This window comes from Anopheles stephensi, chromosome 3 (genome assembly GCF_013141755.1).
Source record: "Anopheles stephensi strain Indian chromosome 3, UCI_ANSTEP_V1.0, whole genome shotgun sequence".
Taxonomy (NCBI): domain Eukaryota; kingdom Metazoa; phylum Arthropoda; class Insecta; order Diptera; family Culicidae; genus Anopheles; species Anopheles stephensi.
Genome location: NC_050203.1, coordinates 44,717,116 through 44,740,975, shown reverse-complemented (window position 1 = coordinate 44,740,975; position 23,860 = coordinate 44,717,116). Strand labels below are relative to the sequence as shown.

The window sequence follows — 23,860 nt, the reverse complement described above, 5'->3', positions numbered from 1 at the left end:
CCGACTTAAGTGTTTTCCGCCATAAAGATAAAAGGGAAAAACGACCAACCGGTGGGGCGGGTTGGTCGTTCGAACGTTGGAAAATTCGGAAATGTATGTCGAACGATACCAAAGCTACCCCTGATATTGCCGGCTCTCGGCCATAAGAAAACGGTCCCGATGAGAACACTTTCGTCGATTATTAGCAGCAGTGGTCACATACTTTTCCGTGATTCCACTGAATTCTCATTCACTGTCGCCGTGGCCCGGCTTTGTTCATGGGGAAGCATAAACCATCCGTGGGGTTCCGTGCATTCGCATCGCCTGACAGAAATTAGCATGCTTTCTCCACGAGGGTTCGAGGGTACTAGGCATGGCATAAAAAATGGTACAATTGCGTGTTCTCGCACTGGACGACAATGCTTGAACGGGAACTAAAATGTGGCGTTGATGACAATTCATGCTGTGGGTTCGATGCCATAAGAAATATCATAATTTAAACAAAAGTTTACTTATTTTATTTTTTATATTAGAAAAGGATATGCGAGTTGAAAAGTATCATGAAAATTCCAGTCACCAGAAAACTGCTTGAAAATGTCTCCAATAAGCTATTCTCAATTTTAGAACAACATTCCATATTTTAGAACAACTAGAACAAATAAAACTTTGCGAACAAAATTGTGCGAATTACAAGGGTTTAAAAACCAATATCGTGTGTAGTAACAACACTGGGTTATATACGGTGTGTAGCGTTGTACATAAGCAACCGTAGCGATGCGTGCGGCTGTGCCTGTGTGTGTGTGTAAGCACGAACGTATAATGTGCGCTAGTGTGCGTGACATATACTGCGCAAGCTCCGCCTACAAACTACAAACGCGAGTCGCGAGTGTGCAAACGAGTCTATATACTCTGACGCTGTTGGGTAAAGAATGGTTTCACGCTTTAATGCAGGAAATTGTTCCAAAAATTTTGACTGTAGTGAAATGAAAAACCACAATAAACATTACGCTACAATTGTAATACTCAAATGGACGAGGAACTTTAAGGAAGTAGGTGTTTATACTTAAGCATTCCCTGTTCATGATTTTGTTAATTTAAAAAAAACGTCATGTACGATTTTATTCGTGCAATCGGCTTCAACATTCAGTTTGTCGATTTATTTAACTTTAAAATTCAGAGAACAATTATTAAAGTTTTACCTTACAGAAAGCTTTAAAAATAACGGGCACGTTCAAGCAAAAATATTTAACGTTCTATATCTTAAGGATCAAATGAAACAATATCCTTGCTTATTGTGGCTCGATCAAACAGTCGAAAGAATTCTACAGTCAGTTCCCGAATTACGCGATTTATCGATTCAACATGAAGTCGGTATCATTGATAATACAATTTGATTTGAATTCGATCAGAGTTAATAATTTCGATTAAAATTTTGAACGAAACAAAAAGTTAAAATCTGCGTAGTACATCGATTAAAAATTTCACCTAATTGAATTAAGTGTGATTATCGTACGAAAAGTTAAATAGTTTATTCTAGATTTTAAATCCGAATCCTTCGATTCTTTCAAATTATCGATTAAATTGTCATTTTTGAATGATCATTAAAACATTTAAGTTAGAATTCGATCTGTGTCATACAATATTCAATTTACGCGGAAGTTCGAGAAACGCAGATTTATCTAGTCCCTGTAATCCACGCGAGTCAGGAAGTGACTGTATTAAAAAAAAGACTAACCTGCAATGATCTGTTTGTTAAAGAGAGCAGATTAGATCTTATTATCTATAAGTAAAATTCCACTAACATGAGTGAATTTTATTTCACATCAAAGTGTGATAAACATGTTTCATTAAAACCAACAACTGAAGAAATTTGCCTTACAAATTTATGAGTTCAGAATGTTATAGGAATGTTTGAACAAAAATTGACCTTATCAAGTGATGTGATGCTACACACGATTCTCTGTTAACGCGCACTGATTTATGAATTGCTTCTCCCATCTTCATTACAGAAAAAGAACGCCTTTCCCTGTGCGTTGGATGCGGTGGTCAAATCCATGACCAGTACATCCTGCGTGTCGCACCCGACCTCGAATGGCACGCAGCCTGCCTCAAGTGCCAGGAATGTCGTCAATTTCTGGACGAGAGCTGTACCTGTTTCGTGCGTGACGGCAAAACCTATTGCAAGCGAGATTACGTGAGGTAAGGTTGGCTTGGCACACACACACGGTCGCACGCACGAAACCAAGTCCTTCTTCAACAACCATATCTCTCTTTCTCTCAATCTCCCAATTTCTACACCACACAGATTATTCGGTACCAAATGTGATAAGTGCGGCAGCTCCTTTAGCAAAAACGATTTCGTGATGCGAGCCAAAACGAAAATCTACCACATAGAATGCTTTCGATGTTCGGCCTGCGCCCGCCAACTAATACCAGGTGAGTTGCGATCGATTTCTGGTAGTTCAATTTCCTACATCTCCTAAATGAGTTTCCTCCTCAAAGTGAATCCTAAACGGTCTTGCATTATTTTTCTGCAGGTGATGAGTTTGCGCTCCGTGATGGTGGTTCGCTTTACTGCAAGGAGGACCACGACCATCTAGAGAAAACGTCCCAAAATGGCCTCATACAGGGCGTGGAGCCCAACAACAATATCAGCGGCAATGCCAACAACAACAACAACATCAACAGTACCAACAACAACAATAATAGTTTAAGCAATAATAACCACTCGAGTGAGCTGGGATCGATGTCAGGTGAGTAAGGGAAAATGTTTGCGGGTTCGTTTCAATATCTATCTGCAAGACTTACTCAACACACACCAGTAATAAATTAACGAAATGTAGCTAGCATAACTGAGATTTGGCTGTCATGTGTTCCGAATGTGTACCGAAAGTAAGACGAACGCTTTTGGAATTGTGGAGCCTTGTAAAGTAGATCCTTTTGTTGTCTTAGAACTATCCAATCGATTAACCAACGGAACCAATAAGGTTCATTCAAATGAGCTCTATGCATGGCCGCCCAACCCTTTGGCAGTTATCGATCCTATCGATTGAATAGCTAATCAGCTCTTATCTCTACCGACCAACTGAACTAACTGACTGCATCAAGCACGCTTTATTCGCGCGAAAGCATTCCTGTGCCGTGTGCTCATGCCCGGCATTGTCGCGTTTAGGCGACAGGTGGCCGACTGCATTGATAGAAGCCACGAGCAGCGCAACAAAGCAAAGCACAAAAAACACACGCATTCCAAATACGTTACATATCAACCTGCGCCAGCCAGGGGCGGCATTAGTCAATCGTGGGTCGAGGGCGGCTCGAAAGGTAACTCAAACGGTAACAATGATCGGCATCCCTTTTATGCTTATGGTCAAGTGCTTCATGGACAAATATTGTCATGCTGGAGCCTCCTTTCCCACCGTTCCGCACTACCACGCCAGTATGAGGTACCGTATGGCAACTTACGTCCGGGTTGACAGTGAGTACGACGATCCAGTAACGATCCACTTGAGGACGTTCGGGGGTGCCCTTTTTTCGCCCGATGACGATGATGACGATGATATCGATGATGAGTCGTCGACGCCTTTCCTCGTCTCGGTCTCGGTCTCGGTATGCCCTCCCTCTGTCCTACCTCCACTGGGTTACTCACTCCCACACACTACACCGCAAAATGTCCGGTTTCGGTATTTATATTTTACCTTTCCTTGCAGCGGCCGTTTCTCTGTTGCCTTGATCAGCGCTTGTACCCACTTATGTTCGGTTGTGTAAATACTCCAGACACACGGTCTACATCGGCCAAAACTTGTCACCGGCCGTGTTCCGGCACCGGTCCGAACATGCGAAAAAGGGGTGACAAGCGGGAGAGGCGGAGTTAGCGGGAGTGCATGCCCGATCGGAATCGGTTTTTCGGGTTTGCCTTCTGAAGACTATACTCTACAAGCGGCGGAACAACTTCAAACGAGTGTGGGTCGCTGTTTTTCCTCTAGCTTGTGTTGGCGTATTATCTACGAAAATGTCTTTTTTACTTTTTGTATGTGTATGTGCGCTTTTTTTTCGTTTTGTTAGTTCTGGTTTGTTTGTTTGTAGTTTAATTTCTTTTTTTTCCTGGACTCCCGGTACTCTACCACACCATGCTCGTGTTGGACCTCGGTTCCAGCGATGCCGATTCTGCCGGTCCGATGGCAGAATCTGTTTGTCGTATTTGAAAAACCATTCTTCTATATTTTGCCAGCTAACGTATCGTGATCCATCAGCGAAGAAAGGCGGTTTTCGTATTGTCTTGTTCAACCGTCTCCACCGATATTGGTAAAACGATGCAAGGAACGCCGGAGGAAAATGGAGTAAAAGCAACATAAAACATAAAGCCGAAGCATAAACCAGTGCTACATACAGTACAAATGTTCCAATTTTCACCCAACATGTTCACCCTCACCTCACACACACACACACACCCCATACATCATTTACACATCAGCACCACCACCGCGTCTTGCACGCATGTCCCACGGAGTATGTACGTTTGTAACGTGCCGGCATGCTCATACGGGGGTATCGCAGTACCGATAATTGCAATCGCGATCGCGCACCGTAGTACTTAATATCGGAGAAAATGCGTTCCCGTCGGACTGGCTTGGCTGCGCTGTCTTTTCCTGCCTTTAGCCTGCTTGAGCCTGTGATGCTGTGGGGAGGGAGAAGGGCGGAGGGTGGACGAGGCAAGCATTTGGCTCGAGTTTCCGATTTCGGTAACGATTTTCCCGCTCGTAATTAGACGTGTATTGATAATTATCGGTACTGATCGTGGATCTCTACCATTCTGCCGAATTTGGCGGTACCGTGTTTGTGCGTGCTTTTGCCTTTGGTGGTCTTTTGCTTTGCCACTCTCTCTCTCTCTCTCTTTCTCTCTCTCTCTTTCGGTCTTTGTTTCTCTGTTTCCCTATCTATCTGTATCGCTCGGTCTATGCAGTCCAGCTGAAGGTGTATATCGGGTTGGTTCGGCGTATCTTGTTTAACCCTACACCTTCACCCCTTTTGCACGTCGACGTGGCCATGGCCTTTTCCCAGTCCCAGACCTCCCATATACACACACACAAGACGGTGCGCGTCTTACACGAAATAATTGACTCACTTCGGGGCGGCCGTACTGCATTCGTTGTTTCGTACCCAATTGCGTTTTGGTACAATTCAATACCGGACTTTGTGGTGCGGGCGGCAAATCAATAAAACACGAGAAATAATAATAATAGATGTAATCGCGGTTCGCTTGCGGGTTGATGTAGAAGATACAAGCAGTAGGTCGGAACCGAACGAACGAAGCAAGAAGCAATCTTCGCCGACCGCCGCAAATGTAGTTCATGTGAACCGAAGTTTGACATGAATTCAATCATTGCGGATTCATTTCCTTTTTCGGTACTGGGGGATGGGTTGTTTTTTTTTTGTTTGTTTTGGGGCTTTGTTTGCAGCGTGCGTTTGCACTACAACATTAGGCAGTTAGGAAGCGGAACCCTTTGTTTCAGAGGCAAAAGTCACTAAACTTGTACGATATGCAATTAACTGATTGTTATCATTGCTTTTTTTCTTCGCACTCGGGCAGATTCGGGCAGTGAATCGGGATCTCACAAAAGTTTGCGAGGCAAAGGACCCACCGGACCATCGGACGGTAAACCGACGCGGGTGCGGACGGTGCTAAACGAAAAGCAGCTACACACGCTTCGGTAAGTATCATAGCACTATGACTAATCACGAGTAATGATGCCCAATCTCACATCTGCTTAAAACATGTATAGAATGGACATGAAGGTGATCCCCTGCGTGTAGATCAAAACTATCGGGCTGAGATGAGAGTCAACTAACTATCGACGTACTTCGTAAATTTTTATGTTAGGACAATCATGCACTTTATGATGAATTTCGTAATATTTACGGAACTTTTTTTTTTTTTGGGGGGGTCTTCACACGTTACTTCATTCACGCATTCACAATAATTACGCCGATCTTCACACGGAAGGACCAGGGTTCATATCCCATCCAGACCGCCTCCCCTTACGTAGGGCTGACTATTTTACTACGGGTGAAATAAAGTCACAGAAAGCCCGAATTGGCAGGCCGAGTCCTCTCGAGCCAAGGAAGTGCTTGTAGTGCCAAGGAAGAAGAATTATGTTAAAACATATCTGACCGGACCTGGCATGATCGTTATTGTTTGGAGCTCTTCGAGGATCGCGGCGGTCTGAGTCTCCTCCATTTAGGGCGTAATTTTATTGGAGTAGATTATCCTCAGAAGCATCCATCAACTCGAGTTTATGCTTGACGGGAGGTGGTAGACTCTGAGTGTGCCAGTGATAAAACCTTTTGGAGGTGCTTTTTGGTCATGTAATGAGGAAACTTCTTCTTCTTCTTCTTTGGCATTACAACCTCGAGAGGTCTCGCGGCCTGCCATTTCTGGCTTTCTGTGACTTAATTTTACCCGCAGAAAAGTAGTCAGCCGTAAGTACGGGGAGGCGGTCAGGATGGGATTTGAACTCCGGCCCTGCCGTGTGGAGACCGGCGCCGCTGTCGCCTCGGCCACCGGACCGCCCCATGCAAATGGGGAAATACCCTTGCAAATTTTGTCAAGAATCAAAGGGAATCTTTCAGCAAGGCCCCTTGTTATTTTATTTATATTGAATTAAGACGGCTCGACACCGTATTGTCAGGGCAATCTCGCGTATGAGGTCCCTTACTCGCGGCCCCAGATATGAGACCACTTATAATAACCCTACGATTCGAGGCCCCTACAATCCTGCTACAGGTCCAAGGCCCCAATAATAGCTAGCCGATGGGCCCTCTTAGTCGGCCGGCTACCTCGCCCTCCGTTTGATCCGTAACTGTCCTTAGGGTCGATTCTTTAATAGTACGATGTTCTTGAGTAGGTCCATCCACCCTGGCGACCTTTTAATATAAAAACTCAAATCGTCCAAAGTACTTCGGGATTATTCATACGGTCGGACCGAGGTATCCAGGTTACAACGAAAAAAACTTCGCAGTCAATATATTTCAATTCACGCAAAGCTCTGGAAAAATGAAACGTGGAACGAGTGCTTGATGTGAAGGACCGATTCAGCATCAAGTTCGTCTCATCATCCATGATAAGCTTGAGGATGTACTTCAAAAATTCTTTACTCCTCAAAAATGAATAGCCTCCACTGGGGATTGTGTATAACAGTGTCCATGGGATCCTACTGATTGGAATTCACACACTCTGATGCTTTTTTGCCCATTGTATAACACTGATATGTTAGGTCTCCACTCAAATCTCTTTAAAATCAGCCATTGTTTATTGTACATTATTGAGTAACAAAAAAAACTTAGAACCATTTTTGCTGCTTTTAATGCAAATGATACCAATTGTATTAAAAAGAAACACGAGTTGAAAAAGATTTAATTGGAAAGATCGGTTCGGAACAACTCAACCATTCCGGCCGAAATGTAAACTTTTGTCCTGATCGGTATTTGCTTGCTTTGTGTGGCAAACACAAATAGCAATTTTACACAAGCCACAGTTATTTTTTGTACTTACGCTGGCGCAGTTGAGCGGTTTTATTGCCGTCGGCCAGCAAACGGGATGATCCGTCAGACGGTAGAAGCGCCACCGCGTCTCCAGTGTCACTTGAGACACTTGCAGTCAGCGCGTGACGCCGTAAGCTGCCAGCCGGTGGTGACCTACCGAACCCTACCCCTAGGCGGCCCATGAATTATCTCTAATTAGAAGCGCACACATGCACGCGATCGCAGCCAAACGCACGCATGGCCGTGAATGGTGGCGCTCATCATTAATATTGACTGCAAGCAAAATACAAATTGTGCAAATTATTACCATAATGCAGTTGCACTGGCCAGCCGGGGTTGAAAGGCAACGTGTGCGTCAGCGAAGCACGCGTCTATCGGTGCCGTGCAATCGCGGTCCGCAGTACTGAGCGATGTTTGCACAGCGCTTAACGGCGCGAAACACATAATGCGCATGTGCAATTTGAGATGCATCACTATCATCGAGTTGTTTTGCACTGCCAATAATACATTTTCTCTACGTACACTTTCTTCCGTTTGCAGTACGTGCTACAACGCCAACCCGCGACCCGACGCCCTCATGAAGGAGCAGCTAGTGGAGATGACCGGTCTGTCACCGCGGGTCATACGGGTTTGGTTCCAGAACAAGCGCTGCAAGGATAAGAAAAAGACCATCCAGATGAAACTGCAGATGCAGCAAGAGAAGGTAAGTACGAGCGGTAGCGGGCAACTACGCGAAGCGGGCAAGTGGGAAGCAAGATTCAAACCAAGTTCTCTTCTGTTCGGTTCGTTTACGTGCGGCAGGAAGGGCGAAAGCTGGGCTACGGAATGCAGGGTATACCGATGGTGGCCAGCTCACCTGTGCGGCACGACTCGCCGCTTAATCTGCACGGGCTAGAGGTGACCGCCTATCAACCACCGTGGAAGGCGCTGTCCGATTTCGCACTCCATTCCGATCTCGATAGCAACGGATCGATCAACACGCACACACCCGCGTTCCAGCATTTAGTCAATCAGGTACGTTATGTTTAAAATTTTGCTATGCAGGGTGTAAAATTCTTAGTATAGAATATTTAAAAAAATACAAAATATTAACAATAATATGAATATACAAAAGGGCAAGACCGGGAATCGAATTCGCGGAGCATTACCAGCTACGCCTACACTCAGTCAACGAAGGCATTAATGCTGGAGGTCTCGTAAGGTCTTGTCTCTTAAAGTCCCTTAAGATTGTAGAGCCAAAGAAGAAAGTCGAGACTTGGCACGGACTTTTCCGAAAGGATTCGATTGCAGCGATCGATGAATACTAGCTCACTTACTCTTCAAATCGCTCGTGCTTCGATTCTAAAGCGCCATGATTCCTTCTACCCGGTGACTGTGAATCAAAGTAGGCTTATTTTCTTAAGGGAAGTTTGTTACCAGTGTGAGTTCCCAGTCGATCCATTCTCGACGATCGAAGTGCATCCGGAGGGCAACTAACAATGACAGGGTAACAAATTATTAAAATAAAACTCAAAACACTTCACGACGCTCTGCATCAACATGCATATGAGTAACAAGATACTTCTTGCAAAATTATCGTACGCTAGGCTATATTAACGTCACAAGCGTTGCGCTACGCAATCAAACGGTCACGGACGGACGAAAACGCGGTGGAACTTACAAAATGGAAGTTTTGTCAGTTGAACGCGACGAACAAAGAGCAGATAGAGGATGAGATGAATATAACAACAACAAAAAATACACTCTGCCGCCACACTAATCCGTTGATTATGTCGAAAGACGATGGCAAAAGAATGCCGTGGACGCAGCAGGAATCGAGCCAAACCAATCAAGAAACACGCGGAACGACCCGACCCGTACCCGTACGGCAGCTATAACAATCCATGAAATATGTGCTGAATTGTTTGCATTGGTTCCGTTTCGGGTCCGTCTCATTCTACACTGTCCGCTGTTTATTAAGCTTAGCGGACTTTAGTAATGGATGCTGTTCCTCAGCATTTTGCTTCAATGTTGCAGTGTGTCTCTACGGCTAAACACGATAGGAACTAGTTTTACATTAAATTAAGCCAGCACAGCAAAGTTAATGTTTTTCTCTTTGATTTTCTTCCATTTTGCAGATGCATGGATACGACGTCGGCAATGGTGGTGGAGCTGGTGGAGGTCCTGGCGGCGGTCCGGGCGGTATGCCACCGATGCCGGGGCAGGTTGGGCAGGTTCCTCCCATCGGGTCACACATGGATCTCAGCGGGCATCATCATCCGGATAGTACGGACTCATACGTAACCTATCTCGAAAGCGACGATAGCATGCAGGGCAGCCCATAAGAAGTTTGCTCACAATCTCACACACAACACAATCTAATGGCAATATACGGCACACACACACAAACACACAAGCAACGCTTTTTTTGAAGCAACCATAATGTCCTTCATACGGAAACGCACCAGAGAATGATATTTCAAAGTGTACCAGTAAGCTTTTGGATCCTGTGGCCGTCGTATCTCAAGCGCAGCTTATCGACGCGGGACCGTACATGTATTTTTTTTTTCCTTAGACAAATCGATTAACTACTCAACTCGACTCAATGTTGTGACCCACACACGAAGATTGCTTGTGTTTCGTCTTTACATTTGGTTGGCATTTTTGGGATTTTAATTTAATTATGCATTAAGGGTGGAATCATCGGGGCAAACGAAGTGCTTGCGGGGCGAACTAATGTTACAGAGATAAAGTTATACATTGGTTAACATGTTACATGTTGCAACAACACTAGTGCGCAAGTAATAGCAAATAGCAAAACCGAGGGCCGATCCGGAAGGTTCATTGTACATAGTGTAAAAACAAAAACAAATTACCACTTAGCAAACGTCCACTGAACACTTCTACCTACCGAATCACTCAATCACGCGCCACACCACTCTCGCCTCTGGCACACTGAGCAAACGGAACAATGGATTTAAGGGAAGCAAAATTTGCAACTAGACAACGCGCCAATTCAGCAATTGATACGATAAGCAAAGTTACAGTTTGTATATGTCTATAGACAAACATCGGAAGAAATACAAAACTAATAACCGCAAAGATGGAACGAATGCAAAGGAAAACCAGCTGGCACCGGAACAAAACCCATACACATATTTATCCTTAGGCCAGAGTTGAGGTAATGTGTAAAAGGTTTTTTTTTTTTGTTTTTCTTCTCACGGACAAGATGTCACAAATGATAATGCGTTGCGTCGGAAAAACGATCATAAAAAGGAAAATATTTGCTTCTGTGCGCAAGTGAAGCCATTATGTAAGGGCCGAGTGAATCGAATGCGGCGAGGTGAAGCGGATCACGACGTCTGGGGTAGGAGCTGTAGGTTTAAATAATCTAATCATATAAGAACTATCGGTATTTAAAGAAAACATTGAAAAGATAAGCATAAAAAACAGAACAGAAAATAAAACAAAATACAAACATAACGCATAACATGGTGGAGATAGATTTTTTACGAAGTAGTTTTTGGAAAGTGTATCTAACGGACAGCACCTATAGCGAAAACGTCGATCGTGGACGATCATGACAAGGATAGCTGGTTATAGCCGGGGTAGCCGAATGGAATACTTTTGCACCAAATTTGATACCAGCTCCTCCAGTTTGGAGATTGGCATTTTTACAAATGTTATCCTAATCAATGGCGGATTAAGTCTCTTCGAGGACCTACGCGGAATGGATGTTGGGGGACTCGACATTTCGAATCTATTGTTCGATAGTTTGGGCCGATTACAAACTCAGGGCGTCCTATTGTCACGTGGCCCGCCTACCGTTAAGCCTGCCACTGTTCGTAATATTTTTCTTCAATTTTTTTGTTGTTATTCAATAGGAACGATCAGGCCGTATTGCTTATGATCAGGTTACAAAATATAGTTACAGAATAAGATGCAATTCACGTTGGTTTGGAGGCATTTCTTTATTCAACCCGTGAAAGGACACCTTATCCCGGATGAGCTCGAACAATTCGTTAAATGTAGTTCCGTCATCCAGAAATCGTAGTCTTGTTTTTAGCGAGTGTCTTTATCATATACAGATTCAGATCTGTATCAGTGGAGTGTGTTATTCTTGTGTTCCTCGTTGTATTGTGCATGTGTTATATATATTGCAAGTAGTATGTTGCAAATGATCTTCCAGCACCCTACTTTTTCGGTTCCCTGTGTTGTCTTTGTTCAGGATCCTCTGGGATATTTCGCATGTGCCATACCAAGCCCATCCTATTTTCCGGATTTTCACACGGTGGGGTCCGATGCATAACGGGAAACACCTTTAGTTTCTTGCATTTTTGACGTCCTTTATTTGCACCTCACCATCATGACGTTCTTTAGTTGCACAATTCCATTTCTCCTAAAGCTGCATTGGTGTGAGAGATTGTGCTTTCGCTACTGTAAAAGCTCACGAAATTGTTTGATTTGTCATTTGTCATGACCATGAGCTTTCCACATTGATTACCATCTGTCATTAGCGTCAAACCAAGGGTTTATCATAACAATATTTTCTTTCGGCGTTTCGCACGCTTCCGAAACTACTTTTCACATTTTCACATTTTCCAATCAAATCTACAACACACAGCGAAATGAGCGACGATTACTTAAGTAAACCGCTATCCTTTGGATCAGGACAGTCATCATCAGGTAGATATTCGCTATCCATTTTTTGGAACTGAAATTACGCAACAAACTTCAATACATCGTGGTGCTTCGTTCTGTCAGCAGGCATCGTATCAAGTCCACAGCTGCAGCCTTTGTCGCCGTACCTAAACTATGATTCCCGATACCTGCAAGCCCAACCAGAATTCATTTTCCCCGAAGGTGCTTCCAAGCAGCGGGGCAGATTCGAACTCGCTTTCTCACAGATCGGTTCCTCAGCGATGATCGGCGCCTGCATTGGCGGGGCCGGTGGTTTGTACAATGGTATCAATGCAACACGATTGGCTAACCAAAGTGGAAAATTACGTCGAACACAGTAAGTATCCCATTGTGCTACAGCCGATCGATGCCAATTTCCAGCCAGAAATCAATATTGTTTTTCTTTTACAGACTGTTGAATCACGTCATGAAGCAAGGAGCAGCGACGGCCAACACGTTTGGTACGATAGCGGTAATGTATTCCGCCTTTGGTGTGCTGCTGCAATACGCGCGCGGTGAAGACGACGAAATCAATACTATCGCGGCTGGTGGTGCCACTGGGTTGCTGTACAAATCCACAGCTGGACTACGGAAATGTGCAATCGGTGGCGGAATCGGGTTGGCGCTAACGTCCTTGTACGTGCTCTGGAGTGTGGCTGGTGGTGGATCGAAAAAATTAAGCGATCTTAAATCACAGTACTTGTAATTTCCCTTGTCAGCTATAGAATCTACTCTTAACTTAAAGTAAACATCCTAGCTGTACCGACAGTACCGTGAATCGCACAGAACCTTATGCGCGGACAAATGTAGAAAACATTCGTGAGAAAGCTTAGTCCAGCTACGAGAATTCAACTAAGTGTGTACTAATATAGGCTCAAACTGGTAGTGGACCGGTCTCTGAATGTTGGAACATCGTGCTACTACATAACTCCAGTGTCATTGTGCAAAGAGCAACCGTAATCAGTTAATAAACTTTTAAATGGCTCCTGGGTCAAACAGACAACTGTAGTGACAAAAACTTGTAATTGGCACATTCTATTGCTTATGATATGCTATCATTTACAATTAATTTTAATATTAGTGGCCTTTGTTTCATCTTGCTAGAATATACCTGCCATTACAACTGATGTTTAAAAATTGAATCATTGATCTGGATTTTTTGTTAGTGGATGGCAGCATTTAAAAAAAACATGTTTTTTTATTTTTCTAAGCGTCTTGGATAAAACTATTTTGCGTGCATTCAAAAATGCATCGGTTGAATAAATGCACCAACATCTCTTTTGACAGTACATTTCTGACGTAGAGTGTAACCACGACCTAAGCGACGCTTAGAAACGTCAAACGCTTGGCGTGCTGTTTACGTTTCATTGTGTTTTTATTTGCAGCTCTTCAGTTTATTTATAAAATCCAATTGGAAATTTAAAAACAACCGTGTAAGTATAGCAAAATTAGTGGAACATTAGCCCAACTGTCCGTGTCGTATCGCTGAGCGCTTCTACTTGCCACTGGAAGTCGGTCAATTTTGGCGCGTCCGTACAGAAAATGAAAGTGACCAGATGGAAAGCTTTGGGGCCAATTGATACCATCCCCACGCCCAGTTTTCACTTCTGACCGTTGTCAGAGTCGTATGGAACAATCAGATTGCGACTGTACTTATGTTTTTCTTCCTAGCTACCGTCAAGTATGATGAATCAGTACCGGAGCGAAAAGCAGCTGGCGTATCTGTATCCGATTATCGCAACCTTATCTTTCGTGTGCTGCATATCGACAACGGTAGCATGGCATCACTGGCGCTATGTTCTGGATACCTGCGTGGAAACAAACTGTGGATGCATTTTGCACGGCCGATCAACACCCACTCACTTCACCGGGGGTCATGTCGCGTACTGCCATTGGGCAGCATACGGGCTGGTACTGCCCATTATATTCTGCTTCATATTTGGAATATTTCATGTCTTCCGGGTGTGTTTTGGGCGACGCCGACGTTACCCGGAAACAGCCACTGTTAGGCAAAGGTAAGGAACGCCATGGAATGTACCGATAATGGTAACACAAATACCAATACAGTATACCTTTGTTTAATCAATGAAACAAATAATCTATTCCTTAAAATGCTACCCGTAGATCCGGTGACCTAATCGTAATGACTACCAAAACCGATGTGGAACAGGACGACATAAATCCATACTATTGGATACCGGCCAGCATCATTGGAAGTTTGATGGCAGTTCTCACGCTTGTGCATGCCGCAATGTATTTGGATGGATTCTTGAACACATGCAAGCAGCAACGCAACGAACTGATCAAGTACATGCAGGCTAACGGTAGCTTGGTGCCCATCATCCAGAGTCGCATTTCGTGTTCATCTGTGTTCGATTTTATGGACTATTTGCATCAAGACGTTGCATTCGATAGACGTCGCGAGGGAAGGATCAACACGGCAGCGGCACTTATAATTGGCTTAGTTTGCTCGTGGGCGTGTGTTGGACTGTGGATTTGGACGGTGGTTATTAACGCAAGACGCGCACGTGCCAGCAAAAACATGCGCATTTAAACGTGCAGCCGCAAGTACAGCAGCCCGTAAAGATTGCAGCATTATCGTGAACCAATAGTATTAGGCATCGATTTAATTATTCCCGGTTTTACATGCCATTTACACCGATTGTGCCTGCATTTTAAAGCGATATAATATTTACAACTTGTATACATTTTAAAGCGCACAAATAGTTAGAATTGACGACACCAACAATCAAAATGCATGAGTTAGCTCATCTTCTCATTCACAAACGTCTACTTTTATAAATAAAGCGTATTTTTTAGCAAACGGTTGCCTTGTTTTAGTTTTCCGATCGTGGTTCCTACAAGTTTCTTGACAGTTGTGCAGGAGGAATGGTGAATAGCATCTGATAGTACAGGCGCACTAATTGCTCTTGCATTTGACTTCTTCGCCATTTACCTTTATTGATTGGTTTGGTCGGTTCTTTTTCAACGACGAAACATAACTAAAAACAAATGTACCAAAAGAAAGATTTTTCCCCTGCTTCGCTTTTCCAATGCCTGCACAACGGATAGCTCTGCGATCCATGTTGGTTTGGATTAATTTCATCAAATGTTTACTTGATGACCGCGGTTTTCCCACAGTGCCACCGCAATCAGCAGGAACGTCAAATTTGACAATTCCTTTTCCTTGTCAATAAAATTGATTCCAAAAACTAATTTGCCCGTACGTGCACATGCGAAAACAAAGCACGAAAAAGCGGCATTTAATAGTCCATACGCTATAAGGAAAGCTGTTCGTGCATTTCGCTAACTGTGAAGATGGATCCAGAACTGAAGAAGGTACGCGTAAAGTTAGTTGATTGGTATTAACCGGGTGTTCCACTCCACTCATCGCTCTGTCGGCTTCCACATCCATTTTAGGCATTTACTGAAATGCAGGTGAATAAGATCGAATCGACAAAGAAGATTCGCCTGCTTCACATGAAAACGGATAGTCTGAAGCTTTCGAAGCAGCGACTCGAAGTGACGAACCGACACATCTCCAGCCTTGCTCCCGATACCAGAGTGTATGCCTCGGTTGGGCGTATGTACGTGCTGAACGATGTCCCAACGTTGACCGAGCAGCTTAAAACGACCCAAGCTTCCTACGAAGAAATGATCGCACAGTGCGAGAAGAACAAAGACTTCTTGATTAAAAATCTCAAGGAGCAGGAAGAAAGTCTACGCGAGCTGGTGCAACAGAAGAAGGCGGAGACGACCGAAACGAACGGGAAACCAGCGGAATAGTCGCACAACGTTACGATTTAACCTCAACGAACAATAAATTAACAATCCACTCAACATCCTTTATTCAGCATAGAATCTAAATCGAAATTCGCGTACGAACGAAATTCGTTGCCCAAATTTCGTTCATGTTCTGGTCGGAATTGGCACAAGCTAACTCCAAGATATTTCTTGGCCCATTCCTGTACTACAGCCCCCGAGCAAAGAACAATTTTTGCGTCTTTCTTTGAGATTTTTTTCACAATTACTCCGATCTTTTCAATGCACTCCTCGGACAGGAACGGTGGATCAGCAATGATGAGGTCGAATTGATCGGCAAACGCGTCCATATAACCCGTATCATAAGCCCTGTTGTAGTCATACTGTTGAAAATTATCCCCATACGATGCGAATCTTTCATCAAACTCAAACAGCATTGCTTAAAGGGGAAATGATCGTTGAATACTCTCTCCGTGGCTGGTGAAAAAGCTGGCTTACCTTGCTTATTTTCATTGACCACGTGCTTGAATGCCGAAGGCGCCGAAAGCAACGCGACTCGAAACGGTTCTGAAATCGTTTCCTCTTGCACTCTTCTCACTAGAAGAGAGAGCTTTTGTTTCGTTTCTTCGTTATACCAAAATTGACTCAATTGCTGTAAGGACGATACGACATATTTCTTGTAAAGCAAGGGATACAAAGTTGCGTGAATGTTCCATACCCAGTTTTCCTCAAAGCATCCTTCCGGCTCAGCTCCGGCTTTTTCAGACCGTTCCTTCAATTCTTTCTCTTGTAAAAACTGCTGCAAGATGAGCATCGTGTCTGCCGGTAAAACGCACGCCTCATCGTCGCTTACATCTTCACCCGGTACGGACGATGATTTCGTTTCCAGAAGATCCATATTGCGGCCAATTCTATTGGTAAACATAAATATTTAACTTGAATGTATCGCAACCTGTGCGAACCAGCAAGAAGCGGTTCCACAATGTTGATCGATTTGACAGTAGCTCTTTCGAAATCAAGGTTATTTAAGGACCAGGTTGCCGCATAGCTTGGTTTTGTTGGTCTTGTAATTTTGACAGTTTGTCCAAAAGTTGTTTATAAACAAAGTAGGTGTTGCTTTGGTTCGAATATCTGGGCAATTAAAAACGGATGGTAGCGGAAAAGGAGCCCATTATGTCCAGTCCTTCTTATGGATTTCAGATCTCTTTAAATGTTCAATGCTTCCAATGTTCAATGCTCCACAAAGTTCGCGTATAGGAAGATCCGCCTTTGCCGATATGTGCAGGTATATCCCCTTCAATGCTTGAGCGTCTGCTTTGTTTGCGTATTACGAGTTTGAAGGTGCACGAACAAAGCGGCGGTACGAGGCACCAAATTCAGAAAGAACACTGTATCTATTGATATTCGATTATGCAAACATAATTTACTGCTGGCAGAGTAGAAGGCCTCCTATGTGGGTTCCCGTACGAGGGGACCCGTGTTAGGAGCTTTTTATAAGGGGCCTTGACCGAACCCTGGCAACAGGTACCTATTTCGACTGTACCTTCAAGGGGCCAGATCTGCCACCGTCTGTTGATAATAAAAAAAATTTCACGTTTTTTACATTTTTGGTAACCTATGAAATGCAGTTTCTAGGTAACAATTTTCGTTTAATTTTAATGAATAATCATTTTCATGATGTAAGCATGAACAAAATGTGACAGTTTGGTTAAATGCTTTTTCCCACGGCTAAATGTCAAAATACATTGAATGCATCGACCTCCTCTCAAAGGACCTTGCTTACCATTCACGCAAACGTCAAACACAGCCAAAGCGAAACGAAAGTGCGTGGAATTTGATTGGTTCTCATTTTGATAAATCAGTCAAATTTTTATTTCGCAGGGAACCTGACCCCAGGCAAGCGTGCTACATTTGTTGCATTTCTTTTGGCACCAGTTCTCCAGCGGCAGGTAATGTTCTATCCGCGTACTCAAGAAATCGGTGTTTATCCATGTGTATGTGTGTGTATGTGTGTGTGTTGTGTGCCAAGATAGCAATTAACTGGCTTCCAATCGATTGGTCGCCGAGGGTGTGCGTCCAAGCACAGGTGAAATCGTCTGACGAAAGGGGTAACGAGATGAAAAGAGGACACGGGTGCTCTACCGTGCGATGACTCGTTAAAGTGGATTCCCTATTAACACATTTCCTATGATCTTGACGAATGTACTGGCAGGCTCACATGGCGCATCCTAATTGAAGTTAACTTCCACCCTCTGGGACCAGGGGCACTGGGATTCACAAACAAAACTTTCGAAATACGCGATGATCCGTTTATGCCAGGGGCTAAATGATTCGGTATTCGCGCAGGCCATTCGTTACTTTTTAATAAGCATAAAATATTCAAATCATCACAACGTCAACTCGGCGCTGTTTCGTTCGAGACGCATTCGATATGCAATCTTTCGGACATTCTTTCTTGGATGGGAAATATGTTTTATTTTTAGCAACATTATTGTGCTGCGTATATAAAATGTGCGTTTTGCAAGAACATCATTATTCGCGGAAGGTGCGCAGAGAGGGTACACGTCGTATAGTTATCATCGACAGTTAAGTCGTGTCTGCCTTCTCTACGACACTGTGCCTATGCCAGGGTCTGCGATCCCATTCAATACTGGCAGGACCAGCAGGGGCACCAGCACCCATTAGTTTATCAGTTTATCTATCATTTTATCTCTAATCGCGTACGAGCCTGGCGGTGAAATAAACACGACGATTTCATGTTTCATGGCGATTCTCGTAATGAGTGGCCAGACCTTTTGTTTCTTTAAAGCCTACTACGCCTCCGTGCGCCATAAACACAACGGTGATGCTCATTCAATTGCAACAATCTAACGGTGACTTTCTATTTTGTTTTTCCTTTGTGCTTTCAATTCATTTTCCGCTGGAAAAAGTTTTCGTGAGATTTAGGCAAAGTAAGCACGCATTTCAATTTTAAATTTCTACTCCAATTCGTGCCATCGCAGAAGGAAAAGTAGCAACGGCGGTCGATCGAAGGAGTTGATGGTTATCAACGACTTTTTGTGTGTCGATTGTAGATAAATCTCGGTAGATTGGGGTTTTCCTTGATTAAATTCCATCTTATTTTTTCGTTACACTACATCATGGTAAATGGAAGCGGTGTGCTGCTGGCGATGATGACAGTAAAACGTAAAGGGCGTCGTGGTTTCCAACCCCGCACATGTTCAATAGTGATCCGTATAACCTGCTGATAATAGTGATAAAAAAGCAAAAATTGGACACCTTCAATAACGAAAGAGTTACCGCTTATCAGCGCCGCGTTTCGTTTCGTACCGACCCCAGATAGCTTAGCGCTGTCTTAATGTGCTTTTCATGGTCGCTTTCTGTACACTCTTAATAGACACTTGCTAAGTAAACATTCTTCTTTCCTTAACCCACATCGTTGCAGGATGAGCGATCAACAGCGAGATCAACAGTCGCAACAGAGGCAAACTGGTTTTGCCGCGCTGAAGGAGCATGTTTTGGCAAACAAACTGGAAACGACGCAATGGGTGTCCCGCGTGCTAACCATCTACTTTGCGCTAGGATACGTTTTACCGTTCCTCTACGGGTAAGTGCTATGGATATCATTACATCTCGTCAACCCCTTGCGATACACGCGTCCCTCGGATGGCGGCGTACAAACCTTCCCGCCAGCCTCCCTCCCATCGGCGCCATACATGGTGCAGAGCAAGCAAAGGAGAGGAATGATGGGCAAAAAAGAAACTAAACCCCTGTACGTTGATTTCGCGGCAAAGGCAGCAGCCACTTATGTTATGTGGATAACTTGGCGCGAGCGGTTGAACAAGCAAAGATGCATGCAACTGGCACAACAAAAAAGTGCAACACCCCACCGGAGGCATGCCGTCAGCTCAGGATCGTCTAAACGATTTACGCGTTTTCACAACACACACAACCAATGCGCAACATTTACACCTCCATTCCATACCCACCACTTACATGCCAGTATCGTCAGCGTGTGATGACGGGCAGTATCTACTTACGTAATGATGTGTCCAAGACAAGAGCGAGAGAGGGAGTGAAGAAAAAAAAACACACACACACGCAAAGTTACGAGCGAGTTCCAGCCGTTGCCTGTTGATTTCCTCACAAAACCGCGAGTAGGTGTGTGGTAAAAGCTACAGCTTCTGGCTGCTGTGCATTTTATTTGGAACGGAACGTCTCCACCAACAGCCTTATGGAAACAAATTATAAAAAAAAAACTATGTGTGATAAGAATTATCATACGATTAGTATAGAATTTATTGCTATGATTTGCGCTCTATGATTTATTTTATTTCATCTATGATTTACGCTCCGATTTACCTTACTATGTCACTTAACAATGGTCCGCAAACTTGATATTTTTCATTGTCAAGTTGAATGTAATCCAGGAGGCCAAACAATCGATTGCTTGGATCGAAGGTTTTTTTTTAATCTATGATCAAGGTAGATCACAAACATTTTTAGACGATCAATATTGCTCTGGAAAAAAAATGTCATGTGAAGTTTACTCCGACATTCGTTTTATCAAATCTCGCGAATTCCCTAGTTTCAACGGAACAGAGCCCGACTCGGAAGACTCGGAGGAGTATCGATTGACGTCGACAAAAGCGAGGTCCGCTACCTTGGTACGATTGTAATTTTAGATGATAACCTAAGCAACGAAATCCGGGGACGTATTTTATATGGGAATCGTGCCTACTATGGGCTACCCAAACTCTTTCAATCCAGAAAACTCCAGCAACACAGGAAATGCACGCTATGTTACACCCCAAGATGTCCGGAAGTTAGCCATGAACAGTTTTTTCCCGGAAACGATTTGATGGTATGGTATTGATTCATAGTGTGAAGGACTTAAGTTGGAGATTTGCGAACGTTCTACAGAAAATATAAAATCTGACCCCGATTAATTAAGTTTATGAAAACAAACAGTACGACGATGACTATAGACTGCTTCCGTTTCCGTTTTCTGCTTACAGAAACTCCGTAAATGCTTATTACAAAGTGCTGATGGCCAATGCGGCCACCAGCGCCATACGGTTACACCAACGTCTACCTCCTTTTAAACTGTCCCGTGACTACCTGCAGCAGACGATGTTGGAGGACTCGTTCCACTATCTATTGTTTTCTTTAATATTCCTTTACGTGTACCCGATGCTGGCGATCATTCTGCCCGTCGTGCTTTTCTCCGTGCTGCATTCCACCAGCTATTCCCTGACTCTGCTTGATGTAAGTATTTCATTTCGTGTGTGTTAGCGATCCTGATTCAAATTGCATCCTTATCTTCTTGATTTTTGCAGACTCTCGGACAAAACTCGTGGTGGGGTGCACGTTTGTTGATTTCGGTCGTTGAATTCCAGACGCGTAACATACTGAGATTTGCGGCCTTTTGTGAAATTATCATTATGCCATTGACGGTATTGCTCGTGTTTTTGTAAGTATGGTGTATGGGCATAGAAAATGTATGCTATGTATGCAGTTACATTTGTCTTGAACGTTACCTTTCACATGCATTTTTTCAGGGGCAAAGCCGGTATCATGACGCCGTTGGTGTACTACCAATTCTTGGTGATGCGCTACTCATCGCGCCGCAATCCGTACACGCGCAACGTGTTCTACGAGTTGCGATTAGTGGCAGATAACTTTGCCAACGGCTTGGGCACTCCACCGGTCGTGCGCAAAGCTCTACATGCGTCGATCGGTTTCATCAGCCGGTTAGCACCACCTACACCGGTGCCGCCACAACAGCAGCAGCAGCAGCAGCAATAGTGCGAACAAAGCATGCTTAATCATTTTATGTTGTTTTGCACATAACACCCGCGCATATGCATCAGTACGCACGCATATTGAACCATCATACCGGTAAGCTCCTGGATAGCATTCTCTCCGTATCAACGGTGGACGCAGGCCTACGCTCACCCGTGGGTGTGCTTTGCTGCACTGGGAAAGATTCTAAAGGGGTTTCACTTTCAACTTGTGGCCACGTCGGTGTCACGTTTGATCATGTTTCTCGACGATGTCAGAGAAAGCGGGGGTTTAAAAACAATCATCTACAACACCGTACGTGTAGTTCATTTTGAATCGTGGTATTGTTTTCATTTTATGTTCCCCATACTTTACAACATTTTTGTACACAATCAAAAACCCGTTTGTTGATTACTATATTTTTAGGGTGAATGAAAGCGTAAATAATACGGAAATGGAAATAAACATTGTCACAAAATGCGGTCAGCCTTTGTGTTAGTTGATTCCATTGCGATGCGATAAAGAAGGTAAGATAAGATTTTGGACATCGCTTAGCTATTTAGGACAATTTAAAATATTTTTTTAATCCCTCCACGTTTGTGCATCAGATCATGAACAGTTAAGTACAGTTAGCCTTACCGGCAGCTCGCCGTTATTCACTGTGACTCTTGTGAGTTACAACACTTCAAGCTTTATTGTGGATTAGTATGTTTCGTTAATAGTCGACTAGGTTGGTAAAGGACAACATTCTTGAAGGGTTTCTCTTCTGATATTAAACTTCTCAAGGTCTGCTAAGACCTCATACACACATTCAATCTGAACTGTTTATTCTGATATGTGGAACAAATAATACAGTTACGTGCATTCACTACATCTAAACCTAAGTGGTGTCTGTTGAAAGACGACTAGAAATATGTATCGATAACAGTTTGGAACTGTATCGGTGCCGGCCTTTAAAGGGCGTACATTTAGATTAACGTACTACACTTAGATGTATTCAAAACGAGGAATGAGATTACTTCGCTCTTGATTGCTGTGCTTGTTGTGCTTTGGTTAGTGTTGAATGGCCGTTAGCTAATGCAAACGATCTTACTTGTTCATGAAAACTCAGTCTCAAAAGTTAAAATTATCCGTACCGAAACTATACTGCCACGGAACAAGTTAATGCTTTCTGACTAGCGTTATATGTATGCCAACTGCAACTCTCTTAAATATGGCATATTTAGTGCGCTTTGAACGATTCCGGTTCGCATTTGCGCACTTATTTAATCGACAGCTGCGAAGCAATCCAATCCAGATTTTCGTAGAATCGCGGATCACTCATCTTCAGAGCGGATTTCTTGTAGAGGTAATAATAGATGGGCGAAACTGAAGAAATGATAGATGTTATATCGATACCAGTCAGTCAGAGTCAGTCGGCTTCACATGCACGATTGCTACAGTTTCACTTACACAGTCGATGTATGATGAACAGTGCGGTCAGTGCTTTTGGCCATTGAAACTGGTACGGTTCGCTGGAGTGTCCCACTACCTGCCACAGGTGCAGGGCGATGCTGAGGAAAAAGTAGACCATGCTGATCAGCAGCGGTGTGCGGAACTTTTCGTACAGCAGGTTGGCCATTCCCGCCTGATAGACGTAGGTCGAGTACAGGCTGAACACGAATGCCGTGAACGATAGCATCAAGCACACATCCTGAGCGCTAAAAGGGAAGAGAAAGGATGTTTTTCATCTGCGTTCTGTTATCCTGTGAACACATGTGAGTGGCAGGGAGCAGCACCACTACCCAACAGATGCTCGCGAATACCGTACATGAAAAGGAAAATCACAGCCGAATGATGACCGCGGGCGAGGTACGAAAAGCTGTTTATTCCCAAATCCACCATGAGAAAAAGCATTTGAAAGAATAGAACCGAGGCAAATCGTTTGAGCGACAACTTTAGCATTATGAAAAATGCTTATTAGCAAAAACGCTGGCGTTCGATTTTTCCAACATGAAAACAACACTGAAATGACGTTTAGCGAACGGCCAAACGCTTCGTACGAATATTTCCGGCAGGGCAAGGTGACCAGCTTCGGGAAATCCTAGGAAAAGCAAATCGACTGAAAATATTCAGCTTTATTAGGTTTCAACATTCC

At 43.7% G+C, this 23,860-nt stretch overlaps 7 protein-coding genes across 10 annotated transcripts in view; 5 read left to right on the top strand and 2 right to left on the bottom strand.

Annotated features, from left to right (window-relative positions):
* Nucleotides 1-10,987, top strand: part of LOC118511041 (insulin gene enhancer protein isl-1) — a 29,817-nt gene extending 18,830 nt beyond the window's left edge. The window contains exons 2-8 of the mRNA XM_036053635.1: nt 1,989-2,178; nt 2,285-2,415; nt 2,517-2,732; nt 5,567-5,687; nt 8,059-8,221; nt 8,320-8,532; nt 9,636-10,987. Of these exons, the coding sequence (XP_035909528.1) occupies nt 1,989-2,178; nt 2,285-2,415; nt 2,517-2,732; nt 5,567-5,687; nt 8,059-8,221; nt 8,320-8,532; nt 9,636-9,842 (1,241 nt within the window). The 3' untranslated portion in view covers nt 9,843-10,987. The remainder of the gene's footprint in view (nt 1-1,988; nt 2,179-2,284; nt 2,416-2,516; nt 2,733-5,566; nt 5,688-8,058; nt 8,222-8,319; nt 8,533-9,635) is intronic.
* A 1,024-nt stretch (nt 10,988-12,011) lies between these two features.
* LOC118511045 (mitochondrial import inner membrane translocase subunit Tim23) lies at nt 12,012-13,319 on the top strand. 2 transcript variants are annotated; one of them, XM_036053642.1, is made up of 3 exons: nt 12,012-12,183; nt 12,262-12,514; nt 12,589-13,319. In XM_036053642.1, exons 1-3 carry the CDS (start codon nt 12,126-12,128, stop codon nt 12,881-12,883), a joined length of 606 nt encoding a protein of 201 aa, XP_035909535.1. In that variant the 5' UTR covers nt 12,012-12,125; the 3' UTR covers nt 12,884-13,319. The 2 variants fall into 2 exon arrangements, with proteins under 2 accessions (XP_035909535.1, XP_035909536.1); XM_036053643.1 differs by having other exon boundaries at nt 12,023-12,183; nt 12,265-12,514.
* A 151-nt stretch (nt 13,320-13,470) lies between these two features.
* On the top strand, nt 13,471-15,001 carry LOC118511043. The gene is made up of 3 exons (XM_036053640.1): nt 13,471-13,610; nt 13,849-14,192; nt 14,302-15,001. The coding sequence occupies exons 2-3, from the start codon at nt 13,861-13,863 to the stop codon at nt 14,729-14,731; spliced, it is 762 nt and encodes a 253-aa protein (XP_035909533.1). The 5' UTR covers nt 13,471-13,610; nt 13,849-13,860; the 3' UTR covers nt 14,732-15,001.
* A 311-nt stretch (nt 15,002-15,312) lies between these two features.
* Nucleotides 15,313-16,021, top strand: LOC118511048 (prefoldin subunit 1). The gene is made up of 2 exons (XM_036053646.1): nt 15,313-15,516; nt 15,598-16,021. The coding sequence occupies exons 1-2, from the start codon at nt 15,496-15,498 to the stop codon at nt 15,961-15,963; spliced, it is 387 nt and encodes a 128-aa protein (XP_035909539.1). The 5' UTR covers nt 15,313-15,495; the 3' UTR covers nt 15,964-16,021.
* LOC118511044 (protein-lysine N-methyltransferase CG9154) lies at nt 16,002-16,936 on the bottom strand. Its single transcript, XM_036053641.1, has 3 exons — nt 16,658-16,936; nt 16,438-16,591; nt 16,002-16,378 (listed from the first exon to the last, which is right to left on the bottom strand). Exons 1-3 carry the CDS (start codon nt 16,862-16,864, stop codon nt 16,014-16,016), a joined length of 726 nt encoding a protein of 241 aa, XP_035909534.1. The 5' UTR covers nt 16,865-16,936; the 3' UTR covers nt 16,002-16,013.
* A 775-nt stretch (nt 16,937-17,711) lies between these two features.
* Nucleotides 17,712-22,206, top strand: LOC118511042 (Krueppel homolog 2). 3 transcript variants are annotated; one of them, XM_036053636.1, is made up of 5 exons: nt 17,712-17,888; nt 19,385-19,546; nt 20,958-21,207; nt 21,279-21,412; nt 21,501-22,206. In XM_036053636.1, the coding sequence occupies exons 2-5, from the start codon at nt 19,386-19,388 to the stop codon at nt 21,745-21,747; spliced, it is 792 nt and encodes a 263-aa protein (XP_035909529.1). In that variant the 5' UTR covers nt 17,712-17,888; nt 19,385; the 3' UTR covers nt 21,748-22,206. The 3 variants fall into 3 exon arrangements, with proteins under 3 accessions (XP_035909529.1, XP_035909530.1, XP_035909531.1); XM_036053637.1 differs by lacking the exon at nt 17,712-17,888 and adding an exon at nt 18,529-18,812; XM_036053638.1 differs by lacking the exon at nt 17,712-17,888 and adding an exon at nt 18,775-18,890.
* Nucleotides 22,207-22,378: 172 nt separating this feature from the next.
* Nucleotides 22,379-23,773, bottom strand: LOC118511046 (transmembrane protein 138). The gene is made up of 3 exons (XM_036053644.1): nt 23,534-23,773; nt 23,176-23,423; nt 22,379-23,091 (listed from the first exon to the last, which is right to left on the bottom strand). The coding sequence occupies exons 1-3, from the start codon at nt 23,665-23,667 to the stop codon at nt 22,985-22,987; spliced, it is 489 nt and encodes a 162-aa protein (XP_035909537.1). The 5' UTR covers nt 23,668-23,773; the 3' UTR covers nt 22,379-22,984.
* Nucleotides 23,774-23,860: the final 87 nt, after the last annotated feature.